This window comes from Eretmochelys imbricata, chromosome 11 (genome assembly GCF_965152235.1).
Source record: "Eretmochelys imbricata isolate rEreImb1 chromosome 11, rEreImb1.hap1, whole genome shotgun sequence".
In the NCBI taxonomy this organism is placed as follows: domain Eukaryota; kingdom Metazoa; phylum Chordata; order Testudines; family Cheloniidae; genus Eretmochelys; species Eretmochelys imbricata.
The window spans coordinates 32,150,913-32,167,649 of record NC_135582.1 but is presented as its reverse complement, the minus strand read 5'-3'; the positions used below and the strand labels follow the sequence as shown (position 1 = coordinate 32,167,649).

The 16,737-nt window shown below is 37.5% G+C and overlaps 1 protein-coding gene across 6 annotated transcripts in view; it reads right to left on the bottom strand.

The window, feature by feature from the left end:
• Positions 1-16,737, bottom strand: part of PKP4 (plakophilin 4) — a 176,147-nt gene that overhangs the window by 66,180 nt on the left and 93,230 nt on the right. For 3 of the 6 annotated variants that reach the window (XM_077829636.1, XM_077829638.1, XM_077829635.1), the window contains exons 7-10: positions 14,067-14,258; positions 12,715-12,717; positions 10,465-10,685; positions 5,469-5,597 (exon numbers count right to left, since the gene is read on the bottom strand). In XM_077829636.1, the coding sequence (XP_077685762.1) occupies positions 5,469-5,597; positions 10,465-10,685; positions 12,715-12,717; positions 14,067-14,258 (545 nt within the window). The remainder of the gene's footprint in view (positions 1-5,468; positions 5,598-10,464; positions 10,686-12,714; positions 12,718-14,066; positions 14,259-16,737) is intronic. The other 3 variants (XM_077829634.1, XM_077829637.1, XM_077829633.1) reach the window with 1 other exon arrangement.

Here is a 16,737-nt window from a genome sequence, read left to right as displayed (position 1 = left end):
AAGTGTATGACCTTGAACTTTTCACTATTAAATTTCATCCTATTTCTATCACTCCAGTTTTCAAGGTCATCCAGATCTTCTTGAATGATATTCTGGTCCTTCTCTGTATTGGTAATACCTCCCAACTTTGCGTCATTTGCAAATTTTATCAACCCTCTCCCACTTTTTATACCAAGGTAATTAAATGTTAAATAAGATAGGTCCCATGACCAATCCCTGAGGAACTTGACTTGTAACCTCCCTCCAGCCTGACAGTTCACCTTTCAGTATGACCTGTTGTAGTCTCCCCTTTGACTGGTTCCTTATCCACCATTCAATTCTCATATTAATCCCCATCTTCTTCAATTTAACTAATTTTCCATGTGGAACTGTATCAAATTCCTTACTGAAATCCAGGCAGATTAGCTCTACTGCATTTCCTTTGTCAAAAAAATCAGTTATCTTCTCAAAGAAGATCAGGTTGGTCACTGTCTACCTTTTGTAAAACCATATTTATTTTATCCCAAATACCGTTTACCTCTATGTCCTTAACTACTTTCTCTTTCAAAATTTGTTCCAAGACCTAGTATACAACTGAGGTCAAACTAACAGTCCTGTAGTTTCCTGGATCACTTTTCTCCCCTCTCTCAAAAAAAGGTACTAGAGTAGCAATTCTCCAGTCACAGGGTACAACCCCTAATTTTACAGATTCAATAAATATCCTTGCTATTGGGCTTGCAATTTTAATTGCCAGTTCCTTTAATATTCTTGGATGGAGATTATCTGGGGCCCCCGAGTTAGTCCCGTTAAGATGACTTCCACCTTGGATGTGCTAATTTTTACTTCCATATCGTCATTTCCATTAGCCACTCTACCACTATCCCAACATTCCTCATTACCTTCATTAGAAACTGAGGCAAAAAAATTGTTTAGGTGTTGGGCCATTCCTAGATTATCTTTAATCTCCACCCCATCCTCAGTGTTTAGTAGTCCCACTTCTTTCCTTGTTTTCCTTTTTACGCATATGACTAAAGAACCTTTTACTATTGGTTTTAAATCTCCTTTGCAAGGTCCAACTCTGCTTGGCTTTTGGCAGTTCTCACTTTATCCCTACACTTTCTGACCTCCAAGAGGTAGCTTTCTTTGCTGATCCCTCCCATCTTCCATTCCTTGTAGGCTTTCTGCTTTCTCTTAATAACATGTTTAAGATGCTTGCTCATCCAGCTTGGTGTGCAACCTTTCCCTATGAATTTTTCCCCTTTGTTTGGGTTGCAGGCTTCTGATAGCTTCTGCAACTTTGATTGAAAGTAATTCCATGCATCCTCCACATTTAGATCCTTGAATTCTTCAGTCCAGTCCACTCCCTTCCCTAACTAATTCCCTTAATTTTTTTAAAGTTTGCCCTTTTGAAATCAAGGTCCCTAATTGCAGATCTATTTTTGTTTATCCTTTCATTTAGTTTAAACTGAATTAGCTCATGATTACTCTCCTACAACCAGCTCTTCTATGAGGTCTTCATTACTCACCAATACCAAATCTAAAATGGTATTGCTTCTTGTTGGTTCAGTGACTATTTGGTGAAGAAATCTGTTTGCTATCACATCCAGGAAAATCTGGGTTCTACTATTAATAGCAGCACTTGTCCTCCAATCAATATCTGGGAAGCTAAAGTCTCCCATAATCACACAATTTCCGGTACCATTTATTTAATTAAAAACATTCAAGAAGTCTCTATCTATACCCAAATCAGATCCTGGGGGTCTGCAGCATACCCCAAGCATTATTCCAGGGGAACCTCTAGTAGCTTTCTTCCCCTAAGTGATTTTGACCCAAACAGACTATTTTATCTATTCCCTCACTTCTAATTTCTTTACAGTCTACATCATTATTAATATACAATGCTACTCGATCACTTTACCTTTATTTCCGTCTTTTCTGAATAGCATATATTCTTCAATACCTGTACTCCAGTCTACTACTATTCTACTATGTTTTGTTATCCCTATAACAGCTTGTTTCACTTCCTGTACCAATAGTTTTAGTTCCTTGATTTTGTTACCCAGGCTGCTTGTACTGGTATAAAAACATCATAGTTGTTTCTGCTTGGCTTCACCCAGATTCTGGTACATTCATTCCACTGCCACTGTCACATACCAGACTGTTAACTTCATTGGTATTGTCATTATCTTTCCTCTGGATGTCCATTCTCCTACCCATTGCTGTTCCTTTCTCCATTGCTGTATTCTCTCTTTCTGGATTTTCCTCCTGGTCACGTTAGAATTAGGCGAGGAGATTACATGAGCATCTTCCAGCCATCTCCCTTGAGTTCCTAGTTTAAAGTTCTTTTAATCAGTTGAGCCAACCTCCATCCCAGAAACCTATTTCCCTCCCTATTCAGGTGGAGTCCATCACATGAGAACAGTCCTTTGTTCATGAATGCCTCCCAGTGATAGAACACCCCAAAGCCCTCCTTATAGCATTGATGCCTGAGCCATCTGTTGATCATCATAATCTTGTCTCACCTTAGTTCTCCTCCTATAGGGACAGACAGAATCTCATTGAAGATCACCTGAGCCTCCATTTCTTTAAGCATCTTCCCCAGCCTGGCATAGTCTCCCTTGATGCATTCCAGCAAGAATCTAGCAGTATTACTTGTTTCCACATGAAGGACCATCAGTGGATTCTTTCCTGCTCCCATTAGGATTCTCTTCAGCTTCAAGTCCTACTGGCAGACCACACACTCTTCTGGATCAGCTCTGGTGACAGGCCTCTCTGTTCTTTTTAGTAGGGAGTCACCAATCATGTAGACCTGCCTCTTCCTGGTGTTTGTGTGATTCTTTGACCTACCTCCTGTTCTTTCTAACTGTAAGTCCTCGTCTTTTGTTCTCCCATGCAATCTTCTGTGAGTCATCTTGTATCTTCCTGAAAGATGCTACAAGATCTCCCGAACTTCTGGAAATTTAAGAAAGGCAGGAGCAACTGCAGTAACAGGATGAATACCTCTATCCACCAGCAGGCCTGACTACTATGTTGACTCTTCCCTGACAGTCAGGGCCAGCATTAAATGACAAAAATTATGGTTTTTGCTAACGCATGATTGAAGTAGTGTCAATATTTAATACACTGGCCCCATCTTATACTCTGCCATTGTAAATGATAACTTATTCCAAAATGCCTTGAACCACCACCTCTACTGAAAATATTGCATAAACCCACACTAACGCAGTGTGGCTCCACTTCAAACAAGCTTATGAATCTGCTACTGTCTGAGTTAATGACCATCATCCTTTAGCTCAGAAAGTAGAGGATCATGTTTTTAAATCCTCAGGTCCATGGTTCAGTCCCCTGCAGATGATCTGATTAGGGACATCTAGCCACGAGAGGGGAACAAGAAGCCACACTGTATCAGCCTGGGTTATAAACTCCTCATGCCAGTGATGCTTGTTCTGAGCTTCAGGTAGTTTGCAGAAATTCAAATCTTCATGTGAGTCTGCCAGAATTAAACCTAGGATTCATGAAGCTAAAATTTTGAACCTCTTGTGCTTTGGTTGAGGGACTAAGTAAGGTCTGTTAACTTGGAGGCAGTAGCAGACTTGAACTTGTATATATGGTGCAGACATTTTGTGTAAGCGTGGGTTACACTCTGCTCCTATCTGGGGAAGCTTGTCCCATGCTTCAGGTGTCCATAGCTGTTCATTCCACATATGTAGCTCCCTGAAGAGTGAATCTGGAATCTCTGGATCTGAAAGAACAAACTACTGATGCTTTAACTGAAGTACTAGATCCAGGAGAATAAAGGGAGGAGCAAACTCATAAGCTACTACTTATGGTGTAGCCCTCGGAAGGACAAATCCATACAGTGTTAGGATGAGTTACAACTGCATCTTCTGAAGTCCTTTGGTGATTTGTTAAGCAGTATATCTGATACACCACACTATTTTAAACCTTTTATCATTGTGTGGACATAGCTCCTATGCTACCATACCTTATATCCTTAGTAACACCGTATCAACATAACTTATATTAACATTTAAAACAGTAACTTTTTCCATATTAACTAATTAACTCCATTAAAAAATATTGCAACTTTTATCAAACATTCTTCCCAACTGGTCATTGCGAAGAATCACACACACTTAATTTCATATCTTGGACTACCATAGTATGTTTTCAAAAGGGGTCAGAAGAAACCATTAGACACTGGACATTCTTTTTTGTCACACAGTGCATTTCAAAATAGCAATATCTAACCTGTTTTTTTTTAAATAATGTCAAGCATTTAATGAACAACAATGAGCACTTAAAATTGGTTTTCTAACTCCAAACAAGAGATTGTATAGAACGTTTTCATCTCTTAAAATGAAAATCTAGGAGCAAATTTAACTATGAGAGTGCAAGTGCTCCACCACAACATGAAGTATTATTATTGATAATAAAACACTAAAAATTGTTGAGTGAAGGGAGATCAAGGATCTCTACTAAAAGAGAGAATAGGACAAAAAACAAGGAAATACCAGATGTGCTCCCATATAATTTGCTGGTTGGGTTATTAGCTCCATCTCCATTTTTTCACCTAAATATTTTAAAATAAATAACACTGCATAAAGGGAATGGTGAATAAGATGCACATGTGAGATGCGTATGACATAACAGATTCCTTCAACAATTGATATTTATTACTGCTGTATGAAAGGAATAAAACGATGGCCAATAGCCCTTATATGTACAAAGTTTATATAAAGTCTAGACATTAACTATGTTCTTCCATTTACCTATATCTTCCCACCATATCACACTTGATAAACTCTGTCCATAGCTCCATAAATATCCAAGGTTGTTTTGATTAGTGCTTCACTGTACACCACAACTTTTGCTTAAAATGCTTGCATCAAAAAGAGTGGAAGGCCTATGTAGATTTTTTTTGGAACCCCTTAATCATCAGTAGTAGTTCTTTAAATGCTGATTTCATTAAGCCTACGTTTAAGAAATAATATAAGATTTGACATCAGGTTAAATACTAATAATACAATTTTGCTGGATTACCCTCTTTCAATGATTTGCACTTGATATTAAGAGAGAAGTGTTAATATATCTAGAATTCTCAGAATTAACATGCTTCTAGTACAAACACATGCTTAAAAGCATCTAGACCAGCGGTTCTCACACTGGCGGTTGGGACCCCTCAGGAGGTTGTAAGATTATTACACGGGGGGGTCACAAGCTGTCAGCCTCCACCCTAAACCCTGCTTTGCCTCCAGCATTTATAACGGTGTTATATATATATATAAAGAAGTGTTTTTAGTTTATAAGAGGTGGGTGGCACTCAAAGGCTTGCTATGTGAAAGGGGTCACCAGTACTGAAGTTTGAGAACCACTGATCTAGATCCAAATGTTACAGTCACCTTTTGTGATCAAAATAAAAGGGAAAAGTGTACTTGCTCTTTGTTTGCAGTTCTTTACGAAACAGAAAAAAGAAATCAACACTGTACCTCAATTTTTACTTTGTTATCTCCAAAGCACAGGTGCTGAAGGTAGGCTGCTGCATTTGCTTGAACTGATGGGAACTGGTGCTGAAGCATGTGAATGACTTCAGGCAATTCTGGATCTCGCCATGCAAACTCCCTTCATTAGATAAACAAATTCAAGGGAAGGTGTTAGTTTATACATATGTTTTACTCCCTATAGTTACTGGAGAGTCTTAGCAGTTTTCTAAAATATTTGCTGCCCTGAAGTATCAAAAGTAAAAGAGCAAACTAAATGCGTGGAAATGGTTCATTATTCCATTCCACCTTTCAGTTTTCCTATCAGTGGAGAAGCCTTTATATTCTTTATTCATCACAGCAAAACCATTATAAATGTCCATATTGCCTTCTTCAGTTAGATTGCTACTACAGATTGTATAGTTAGAGTGAAATATATGTACTTTAACTCTACTTACTGAATCACTGAAATCTATGTAAACCTCCTTAGCTTTAAAAAGAGAGTGGGGGACGAAAGGAGAGGATGACCCATATGAAGATACCTAGTTCTTATTAATTTAATTCAGCAGAGGACAGGTGTAACTGAGAACATTCTTTTTCTGAACATTTAACACATTTTTACTGTTTTATAGTCAATCATACTTGGATAAAAACAGGACTGATACGAGTGGCATTGTCAACCATATCAAAATAAAGTACCACAAGGCTGTAGCAGCTTGAAATGTCCAGTGACTGTGGACTTATAACTTGTTTTATTGTAACTGTTTCACCAAGGACACAGTTATTTTAGGTAGCCAAAAATCTGGCAAGTCATTAGACACAACCATGACATTTATAGCTTTAGGAACTGATTCAGTGATATTTGTTGGGCTATTTTCTCTTTCTAAAGAATTTTAAACAAAACAGTACAGAGAGCTTACTCTTGCTGAAAATCCAAACAAGTGAAGCAACTAAAGTTCCAAGAACAGAATGATAATGTTGTTCCAAAGTAATCCTTTCAAGCAGTTAAGACTCAGAATGTGACATATAATTCTATCAATTTGGTTGTTGACCTTCTAAATATCCTCTTTTAAAAGACACAAATTATGTAAGTTTGGGCTCAAATTTTAAATATTGCCTATATTAAGAAAGATGTGAACAAAAGCGAATAATAATTTATATTTTTAATTGCTATTTTATATTTCAAATTTCAATGGAAACAGTTGTTTGGATTCAAACATTTTCCGGCAGTAGAGGTTGCAGCAGTATGGTAGTACATATGAACCAGCTGTTAAAAGGGACTAAACACAAGGTAAAACTGTTTCATTGTGAAAGCAAATTATAATGCAGAAAGCAAAGAAATAGTTCTAGTGGTGAAAAGTAAATTAGATTTTTTAAAGGTCTGTTTTAATAATAAAAGGATTTATTATTAACAATGGTATGGAATTTTAGGAGTGCTTTTTTTTGTAGGTTCTACACAAAACAGTAATACTGCACTTCTATTGGCTCAGCAGTAGTACTTAGCAAACAAACACTATTCCTAGAGCTACACTTATTCTTGCTGACATCATTAAGACAAGACTACAAGTGAGCCAGTTAAATTAAATGAACTGTCTCCATTAGAAACACAAGAACTATATCAAGATTCCCCAAATGGAAAAAATGACAAAACTCATGGAAAAAGATACTTCATTTTCAAGATTTAGGGATGTGATTGAGAATACTAACCCCACACTGCGTCAACAAGCGTTAATGAGCTACAGTGGGCCCACTCAGCCCTGCCCTGCTATACCTGCACTTACTGTCAGATAATGATGGGCCAGTTAAAAAGGGAAGAGGACAGCCTAGTAGGTGCACTGACCAGGGAGAACAGGACCAGACCGGAACCTCCACAGAGACTCCTGACTGTCAGAGCCCTCTGGAAGAAGATAAGCCTGACACAGGCCTATTGCTTTTGGTTTTGTGACTATTCATTTTCTTTACTACAAAAAGACTATTGGGCTGTCTGTGCTGCCTTGGATAGCCCTGAGGGGCCTAATGCGACTGTTGCAGGGAAACCCTGTCCAGTCGGGGTGTCAGGAACTACGCCAATCAACTCTGTGGACTTTTGCATCATACTTGAGTTTGCCCTGTAGTTTGTCCCCCAAGAACCAGCGGTCACACAGGAGCCTTCCAAACAATGGAGTGTAACATAAACCATGTTTGTTAGTCTCTTTTAAAAACAGGGGTGTCTAAAACTTGTCAACCTTGCCATTGTAGACTGACTATAACAGAGCAGATTTTTGGTTGTCCTCATGTTTAAATGGAGACAGGCCCATGGATTCTACAGGATTCAATTTAAAACGCTCCATTTTAAATGGATTTTATAGAAGAACCAAAAGTGTGAAAGGTGTTTTAAAGACAGAGAGGGAATCTGGTAGCTGCATCAATTACCTCACAATCCAAGGGCCAGATAATAATTTCCAGAGGTCACTCCACCAGATTAAAGATAAAATAGACACAAACTGTACTGTAAAGCTCTCTTGGCTTTATCTAGCCACATGTCTGATAACCTTTAAAATGAAACAAGTGGCTGTATGATGATAAAGATGTCATCCCTAGCTGTTGGAGTAACATGCACGTGCTGTTAATGTCTCTTTAAAACATTTTAAAGTCAGTTAGTGAATATTACAATTTTTATTAAAAAAAATCGAGATCAGGCATTGGAGATAACAAACAAATCAGGTGCATTTCTTGTTTTAATGATGAAACAATGAAGATGGGACTGACTACACTCAAGGCAGCTTTATCTGTACCTACACACCTAATTGTTCACAAATATAAAGTAGGGTAGGCTACAATCTTTTTCAGAAGCATCGTTAACAGTGGGTGATAGTCTATGAATAATGTCAAATATTGGACATAACAGAATAAATTTTCTTCAGTCCAGAGTCATAATAAGCAACTATTGTTGACTAAACTGCAAGAACAGAATCATGAAGAACCAGAGGAGTAATTCTGAAAATAGTATATTTCTTAAAAATAAAGAGAGTTTAGCATAATTTTTAAAGAGTTTCTTTAATATGGTTCTGAAACTCAGTCTGTGGGCTGCACTTTCAATAAGTGTGGTTGCTTCTACAATATATATTATATATACATTACTATAAAATGTTTTACAGGGAACATTTCAGATAATCAAACTAGTCATAATAGTTTAAAAACCATCAGACTATGAAATTATCATATTATACATAACATATTACAAAAACATGAAATTCTTGATTTAGAGAATCAAGAGGTTAATATTAGTTCTTTCTAACTAGATCTTCAATTGAATGCTCTCATTACTTTATATTTTATGGAATATTTATAATGCTGTTAAATTGCTAACAGTCAAGATACTACAGCATAGCAAATTTTAAGACATAAAACCTAACTTGTGCAATACTTTTTACCTTAAGAGGGGTCTGGCTGTCACATGGAAAGACAAGATCTGGATAATGGATAAGAGATGGGAATTTTATACAGCATAAGAATTCTTCTTATGTTTCCCAAAGCATTTATTGCTCAGTGTACTGTAGCTCAGACTCCATTTTATATTTTGAATAATACAGTGTTACAAGGCCATGGAGAAAGATGGTAATTAGCTTCCTCTGAATACTGTGTCTACAACTTGTACAACAAATATACTAATGAGACAAAGAAAAAGATTTCTCACAGTCTCCCTCTTTTGTTCTAATATACAGATTAGAGAATAATGCATACCATTTCTTTATTTTCACCAAAATGAGACTATGGGCTTGTCTACTCTTTGAAATTTACCAATATAATTATTCTGGAATAGCTATTTCAGTAAACTTCCAAGTGTAGACAAGCCCTTTGTCTTTCTGATACTTCTGAAGACCTGGTTCAGTCACCTTTACTCTGAAGAAACAGTACCTTACTCCTCAAATAGATCTTTTAAATCAGTGATACTCAGACCTCAGTGGTTCAGAAGCCAAATTAGCAATCACCATTACCCAAAAGAGCCACAGCAGTGTGAATTCATTGTTTCATTTACTATCTTATAGCTATACCTCTTCATTTACTATTTTATAGCTATAACTATATATTATTCTCACAGCAAAATGACTGACCAAGTATTCTACAATTGGTTAATAACACAGTAAAAGCATCCCAATTGGTTAATAATTAAATCACACAGCGTTTTAATATCATGTGCTGCAAAGAGCTGCAGCAGACACATCAAAGAGCCACTTGCCCTCACAAAGAGTCACTTGTCTGAGTACAACTGTTGTAAATCAATATTTAGTATGTGGATCAAGCTAATGGGCTACATGTTAAAAATGCACCAGTGGCTAGATATCACAAACATGGCTTGTTAAAGTCTGTAGCACTATTAAGTTGACCCAAAGAAGTGGTCTGAAAGTTTACTAATAGGGACCAAATTCTGTTTGTTCTATCATGCAAGTAGGCCCATTACTGTCTACAGGACTACTTGAATAAGTAACGCCAGAAAAGCGGTCTCCATTTCCACTGTAAATGCATTTGTGCTCTGTTAATAGGAAGCAACTTTTTTCTATCTTTGCAAAATGGGACACTTCTTCTGAAGATTTCCACGCAGTGTCCCGTGTAACGAAAGCTGTTCATAAATAGAATGATCTAGTATATTTAGATATGTACTTATTCATTTTCAAAACCTGGCAAACATGTGTGACAATTTAATTAAAAATACTCAATAAAACCAAATGAAACCTTCCAAGTTCACAAATGTTCCTCAAAGTATACTTGGAAGAGAATTACAATAATTGTAAACACAAATGTATGCAACAGTCAACTACTGTAGCAAAGTAAAAGCAAAGCACTTACTGGTTTAATTTCTGAATAATTTTATAAACTGTTACTCATTAAACCTAAATTAATCACAATGATCTGTATAAGACAGAAGTGAAAAATGCACTACTAAGTGTTTCTATTTAATCAAGGAACAATTTTAGAATCAGATAATTCTTGCAATGGTACATGATTCTTGAAAGCTCAGTTGGACTTGCCTAGGATCTTTCTGTATGCTGTCTATGGATGGAGATCTTGTTGTACCATCATCTGCTGGCGTTGCATGTTGTAGCCTGTTATAACTGGACTCTGACAGTCGGTACTGCATTGACCTGTAGGGTTCCGCATAGGCAGCTGTTGTGTTCAGGGGATAATTATTTCTTTGGTATGCAAGTGTGCTACGCTGACTGGATGACCTTTGCAGATTTCCAACACCTAGTGTAAAATCAATATTAAAATATGCTAGATACCTTTTATAGACATTTGTTATGAGACAATTCTTGGTTTAAATAAAAAGCAAGCAAAATTAAAGTTGAAGTGAGACTGAAATACCCAGAGCTCTAAAAAGCTATCATTGGATAGGGCCCCAGCACCTCTCATATGATGAATCCTTACAGAAAAAGCTCCAAGGACGATAATGGGCTGATTACACAAGTAAAGTTATTGGGGGATCAGGCCCAAGTTATTTCTAAATAAGATTAAGAGTTTCAGTATTTAATGTAGTAAGTACTACATGTGTCAAATATATTAGCAGTAAACCAGGAACTGAAGAGGAATCTGGTTACAAATAGAACAGCTTCAGAGGTATTTAATAACATTCGATTGTATGCATCTATAGTACTGAAGAAAGAAAAATGGGAAACAAAACAAGAAGCTCTCCTGATATTAATGCCTCCCCTTTTCATAAATTAGATGCAAGTCTTTCCTGCTTGCTTGGGCAAAATATTAATTGGGGATTGAATTAGATTTAAAGGTTCTTTCAAGGCACTAATCTCAAATAGTTCAGAAAAACAAAAACGGGTCACTTGTGTGAAATGAGGTATGAATATGAACCTTTTTGATTAGAGTGTGTTCTTATGGTATTTTCTGCTCTTCTAAAAAAACATAAGGATATTAACTGAACTAGAACTTTATTTTTCAGTTTCCCAATTGAGCTAAAACTTTGACAAACTTTACCTGGTTCAATTTTGCTTACATGAGTTTAGTTGTGGCAGGTGGGACAGGGAAACTGCAAAACTTGTGCCTGATTCATAGTACTCTGAATGCCTCAGCTGGTGCAAAATTATTAACTAGCAATTTAAAAGGTTTAAAAACATTATTATAGGTATTGTGAACTGTCACTGTGACGACTTACACAGTAAAACCTTCCTAATTCAGTCTAATGATTGGGAGACCTATTGCAAACTACTAAATTGTGCAAATTAGTAAGTGAACAAGAGATCTAAAACCAGAATAATGCATCTCAAATGTACCATACCTTTTCCTTTTATTTGAGAATTTCAGTTTTGCTACAATTATTTATGACAGTACTTCAAAGTATGTCATTGTATATTCTGTCATATAGCATATAAAAGTAATTCGATTTTAATATTGGATCTTACAATATAGCATTCCAGTATTAAATCTTTGCGAAGTTGGGTGAGACCACGTGTTTTATGGTGCAAGATGTGAATTAGTGCAGTGCAATTTAGCAGGATTCTACTGTATTGGTAAAACAGGAAAAAGTGAGAGGAAGGATATGATAAATATGGGTCAACAGCGTAACACTGTTGCAAAAAAAGCCACCGTGATACTGAGATATAGTAGCAGGAGTATTGTAAGCAAGACATGGGAAGTAATTCTTCCTCTCTACTCCATGTTGATAAGGCCTCAGCCAGAGTATTGTGTCCAGTTCTGGGCACCACATTTCAGGAGAGATGTGGACAAACTGGAGAAATTCAGAGGAGAGCAACAAAAACGATTTAAGGGCTAGAAAACATGACCTATGAGGAGAGATTGAAAAAAATTGGGTTTGTTTACTCTGGAGAAGAGAAGACTGAGTGGGGATATGCTAACAGCTTTCAAGTACATAAAACACTGTGACAAAGAAGAGGGTGAATAATTGTTCTAATTAACCTCTGAGGATAGGACAAGAAACAATGGGTTTAAATTGCAGCAAGGGAGGTTTAGATTGGACATTAGGAAAAACTTCTTAACTGTCAGGGTAGTTAAGCACTGGAAAAAATTGCTCAAGGAGGTTGTGGAATCTCGGTCATTGGAGGTTTTAAAGAACAGGTCAGACAAACACCTGGCCAGAATGGTCTAGTTATTAAGTAGTGCAGGGAACAGGACTAGATGACCTATTGAGGCCCCTTCCAGAACTACACTTCCATGATTGGCTAGTGAGGGTTTAAACCAAGAAATACTGGCAGAACTACACAGGTTGTAAATTATTGGCCAATATGTCTTCAAAGAACTACAAAACCCACTCAAGGGGGAAGAATGCAGAAAAACTGTAATGCTTCAGTATGCTATAACATATAAATAGGAGACTGGAAAAGACAACGATCTTCTAAGCACTGGAAAAAACAAAACAAAACACCCAACGCACAATCATGTGGCATATTCCTACCAGAACAACACTCAGTGCTTAATAGATAAGTAAATAAATAATAATTTTTTTAAAAAACCTCCAAGTTCTCTACCATTATGTCCAGGAGAAAATCCACCCCAAATTTAGCATTCAGTTTAATCCTGTGAACATATACAAGAATACTATTGTATCCTGAAGTGTCACCAGCCTTAAGAGAAACAAAAATAAAGTAAGACTCATAAAATGACTTCAATAATGAACCTTGTAATGGTGACATTTCATTTGATTAGAACAAATATTTCAAACAATTTGTTTTCAGAAATTTGGCAGGAGATATGAACAGCAGTTTTAGTCTATAAAATTTGAAAAACAAAAGTTTTTGTCTAGCTCTATCTCGGAAAACAGTGAGACACGTGTATGTGCATGCACAAGGTCCGACATATGTAGATACTTTTTAATACTACTGCTAATGTTTGCCACCACATACAAATTTAATAATACATACCAAGTCTTATCTGTATGCAAAGGACTGATCTTTATTTTGAGTTTATGACCTATATTACACTGAAAAGATTTTGAGTCTAGCTTAGGGGTTCCCAAACTTGGTTTGCGGCTTGTTCAGGGTAAGCCCCTGGCGGGCCCCGAGACACTTTGTTTACCTGAGCGTCTGCAGGTATGGCCGCTTGCAGCTCACAGGGGCCGCAGTTCGCCGTTCCCAGCCTAGGGGAGCTGTGAGAAGCAGCGCGGGCTGGGCCACTGCTTCCCGTAGCCCCCATTGGACGAGAACGGCAAACGGTGGCCACTGAGAGCTACAAGCAGTGGTACCTGCAGATGCTCAGGTAAACAAAGCATCTCCGGGACCGCCAGGGGCTTACCCTGAACAAGCCGCAAACCAAGTTTGGGAACCCCTGGTCTAGCTCAAAACTGACTTATCAGCATATAATCTTGAGTACTTGCTATAGGCATCACAAAAGAATAAAGAGCATTTTAAACTATTCTGTTTCTTACTCCTATCTGCCATTATTGTGCAAGTCTTTCAGATTTAGGTCTCTTCCTCTTCTTCACTGATTTATGGCTTCTATTCTATTATGTTAAATTAGCAACACATATCTATCATGCATATTGACAGCGTGGCAACAATTTACATTCTCTCAAGTTGAAAACAAATATGAAAATCAAGGAAGATTTTTGGAGCAAATCATCTAAATGTGTGGAACTCTGAAAAACCTCAATTCTATACCTACCTGACCCAGTTCGATATAGTGCTGTCTGGGACCCTTGGTGTAGCTCAACTGCTCCATGATTTGGACTGCGGTACACGGGACTGTAATAGGTTCTCCCTTCGTATATGGGGGTGATATGTAGGTCAGGAGATATAGCTGAACGTAATTCTTGCCCAAGCTGACTATTCTGACTAGCATACGAACTCCTCAAGCCTAGAAGCAAGAAAAAGGTAAATATGTATGATATGCAATTTGTGGCAATTTAAGTCAATTTAAGTCAACTGGAATTCAGAGGCTTTGTGGCAGTTCTGCCTAAACTTCGTAGAGTTGTTAGAATTAAAGTACAGCAGTGAAATCAGTATGGACTACTTTTAATAAGCAACAGCCTGGGTCTCCCCAAACATAATGGACATGTTTCTGCTCCACCTTCATCAGAAAATAGCCACCACTAAGCAAGTGAATTGTGATGGTCCCTTAGCAATTTTACTGTTAGTCTTTTAATTAGCCAAATTGATTATATGTGCTCCACAGTAAAAAAGGAAGTAAAATGGAAAAATTATTGCTTGTTAAGGTTTTTTTAAAAAAAATAACTAAGGAAATATGAAGTGCCCAGATTTTGCACAGTACTTTTTAGGAACATGATGACCACGACATCATTTTACCAGTAACTTCTATTTTTAACATTTTTTTAACCTGGGTTTTTATGTAATTTAGGCAAGCAGATAAATCAAATTGTTCCTGAAACTTTAACATTTATTCTGAAAGTTTCAAATGTTATTTGTAACTTTGCCTATTCACATCTTGAAAACAGTTCAAAACAAGAAAGAATAGAAATTTGTTTCATACTCCTATTTGATTTTCACTTGTTGCTTAACAAATGGTTTAGTTGTAATGTACTAAGGTTCTTAAATGTTTTGTATCGAAAACTTCAAAACAGTTCAAGATCATTATTTCTGGATTTGATGACTGCTCAGCAGAAAGCAACAGACTGTCAGACACCATTACATAATGTCTCTCTCTTTGATGACAAATGTAGCAGTTCCATTCCCCAATCTATACTGTGCTGCCAAGCGGATTACAAGATTCTGCAAAAACTATGCACAAATGAAATATTAAGTTCACCTCCTGCTGCTGCTGAAGTCAATGGGTGGCAATATTCTCATTGGCTTCAATGAGTGCAGGATCATGCCACCTGCAAAAATATTACACTTTACAGCCAAGCTGTTTAATGGCTATTTCATTACCAAAAAAAAAAAAGAAACATTTACAGGAAGATGCATTTTATAAATGTAAAGGTCCTAGCCTCATTTTGTGTTCTCCTTCCAATATTTGAAGGGCTAACTGGAGAAATAACCAATTATAAGAAAGCATTTTCTTGGTATTTATTTAAATCATGACAAATTCATAGACTATTCAGTTAATGAGGTCCTCTCAAATGTTCTTAATTCACAGATTTCAAGACCAGAAGGGACCATTGTGATCATCTAGTCTGACCTTCTATATAATACAGACCATCGAGCTTCCCCAAAATAATTCCAAGAGCATATCTCTTTAAAAAAAATCCAATCTTGGATTTAAAAATTGCCAGTGAGGGTAAATCCACCACGGCCCTTCTTAAACTGTTTCAATGGTTAACTATCCTGATTGCTAAAATGTTATGCCCATGTCCAGTCTGAATTTATCTTGCTTCAAATTTCAGCCATTGGATTGTGGTATAACTTTCTTTCTGCTAAACTGAAGAGCCAATTGTCAAATACTTGTTCCGTTGTGGTACAGACTGATCAAGTCACCCTCCCTTAACATTATCTTTGTTCATTCATCTGATTACCCACCATGAACCCCAATCTTTCTCAAAATCACAGAACAGGTGATTCTATCCCAGAAAGCAGCAAGTATGGCCTATGTTCTTTGTTTCTAGATGTACATGTTCACATTTATTTGTATTAAAAATGTATATTGTTTGCCTATCTCAGTATATTTAAATACATTGTGACAGGGTCGGGCCAGATGGCTACAGGAGAGTAATAGAAGGCAGATATATTAGCCCCAGGTTAAGTAGGTCCCTTTTCCCTGGGTAAGGTTCCAGAAGAATCAGGAACCTTCTGGAGACAATTAAGACAGACAGGCTGATTAGAACACCTGCAGCCAATCAAGAAGCTCCTAGAATCAATTAAGGCAGGCTAATCAGGGCACCTGGGTTTAAAAAGGAGCTCACTTCAGTTTGTGGTGCGCGTGTAAGGAGCTGGGAGCAAGAGGCGCTAGGAGCTGAGAGTGAGAACGCATACTGTTGGAGGACTGAGGAGTACAAGCATCATCAGACACCAGGAGGAATGTCCTATGGTGCGGATAAAGAAGGTTTTGGGAGGAGGCCATGGGGAAATAGCCCAGGGAGTTGTAGCTGTCGCACAGCTGTTCCAGGAGGCACTCTAGACAGCTGCATTCCACAGGGCCTTTGGCTAGAACACAGAGTAGAGGGCGGGCCCGGGTTCCCCACAAACCTCCCAACTCCTGGTCAGACACGGGAGGAGTCAACCTGGACTGTGAGTTCATGAAAACGGCCAAACTGAGGGCCATCGTGAAGCTCCAAGACGAGCAAATCCGCCAATAAGCGCAAGACCCACCAAGGTAGAGGAGGAACTTTGTCACAATGTGTTAATAAGGAATAATTACTGTTAATAAAATAGATGGTAGT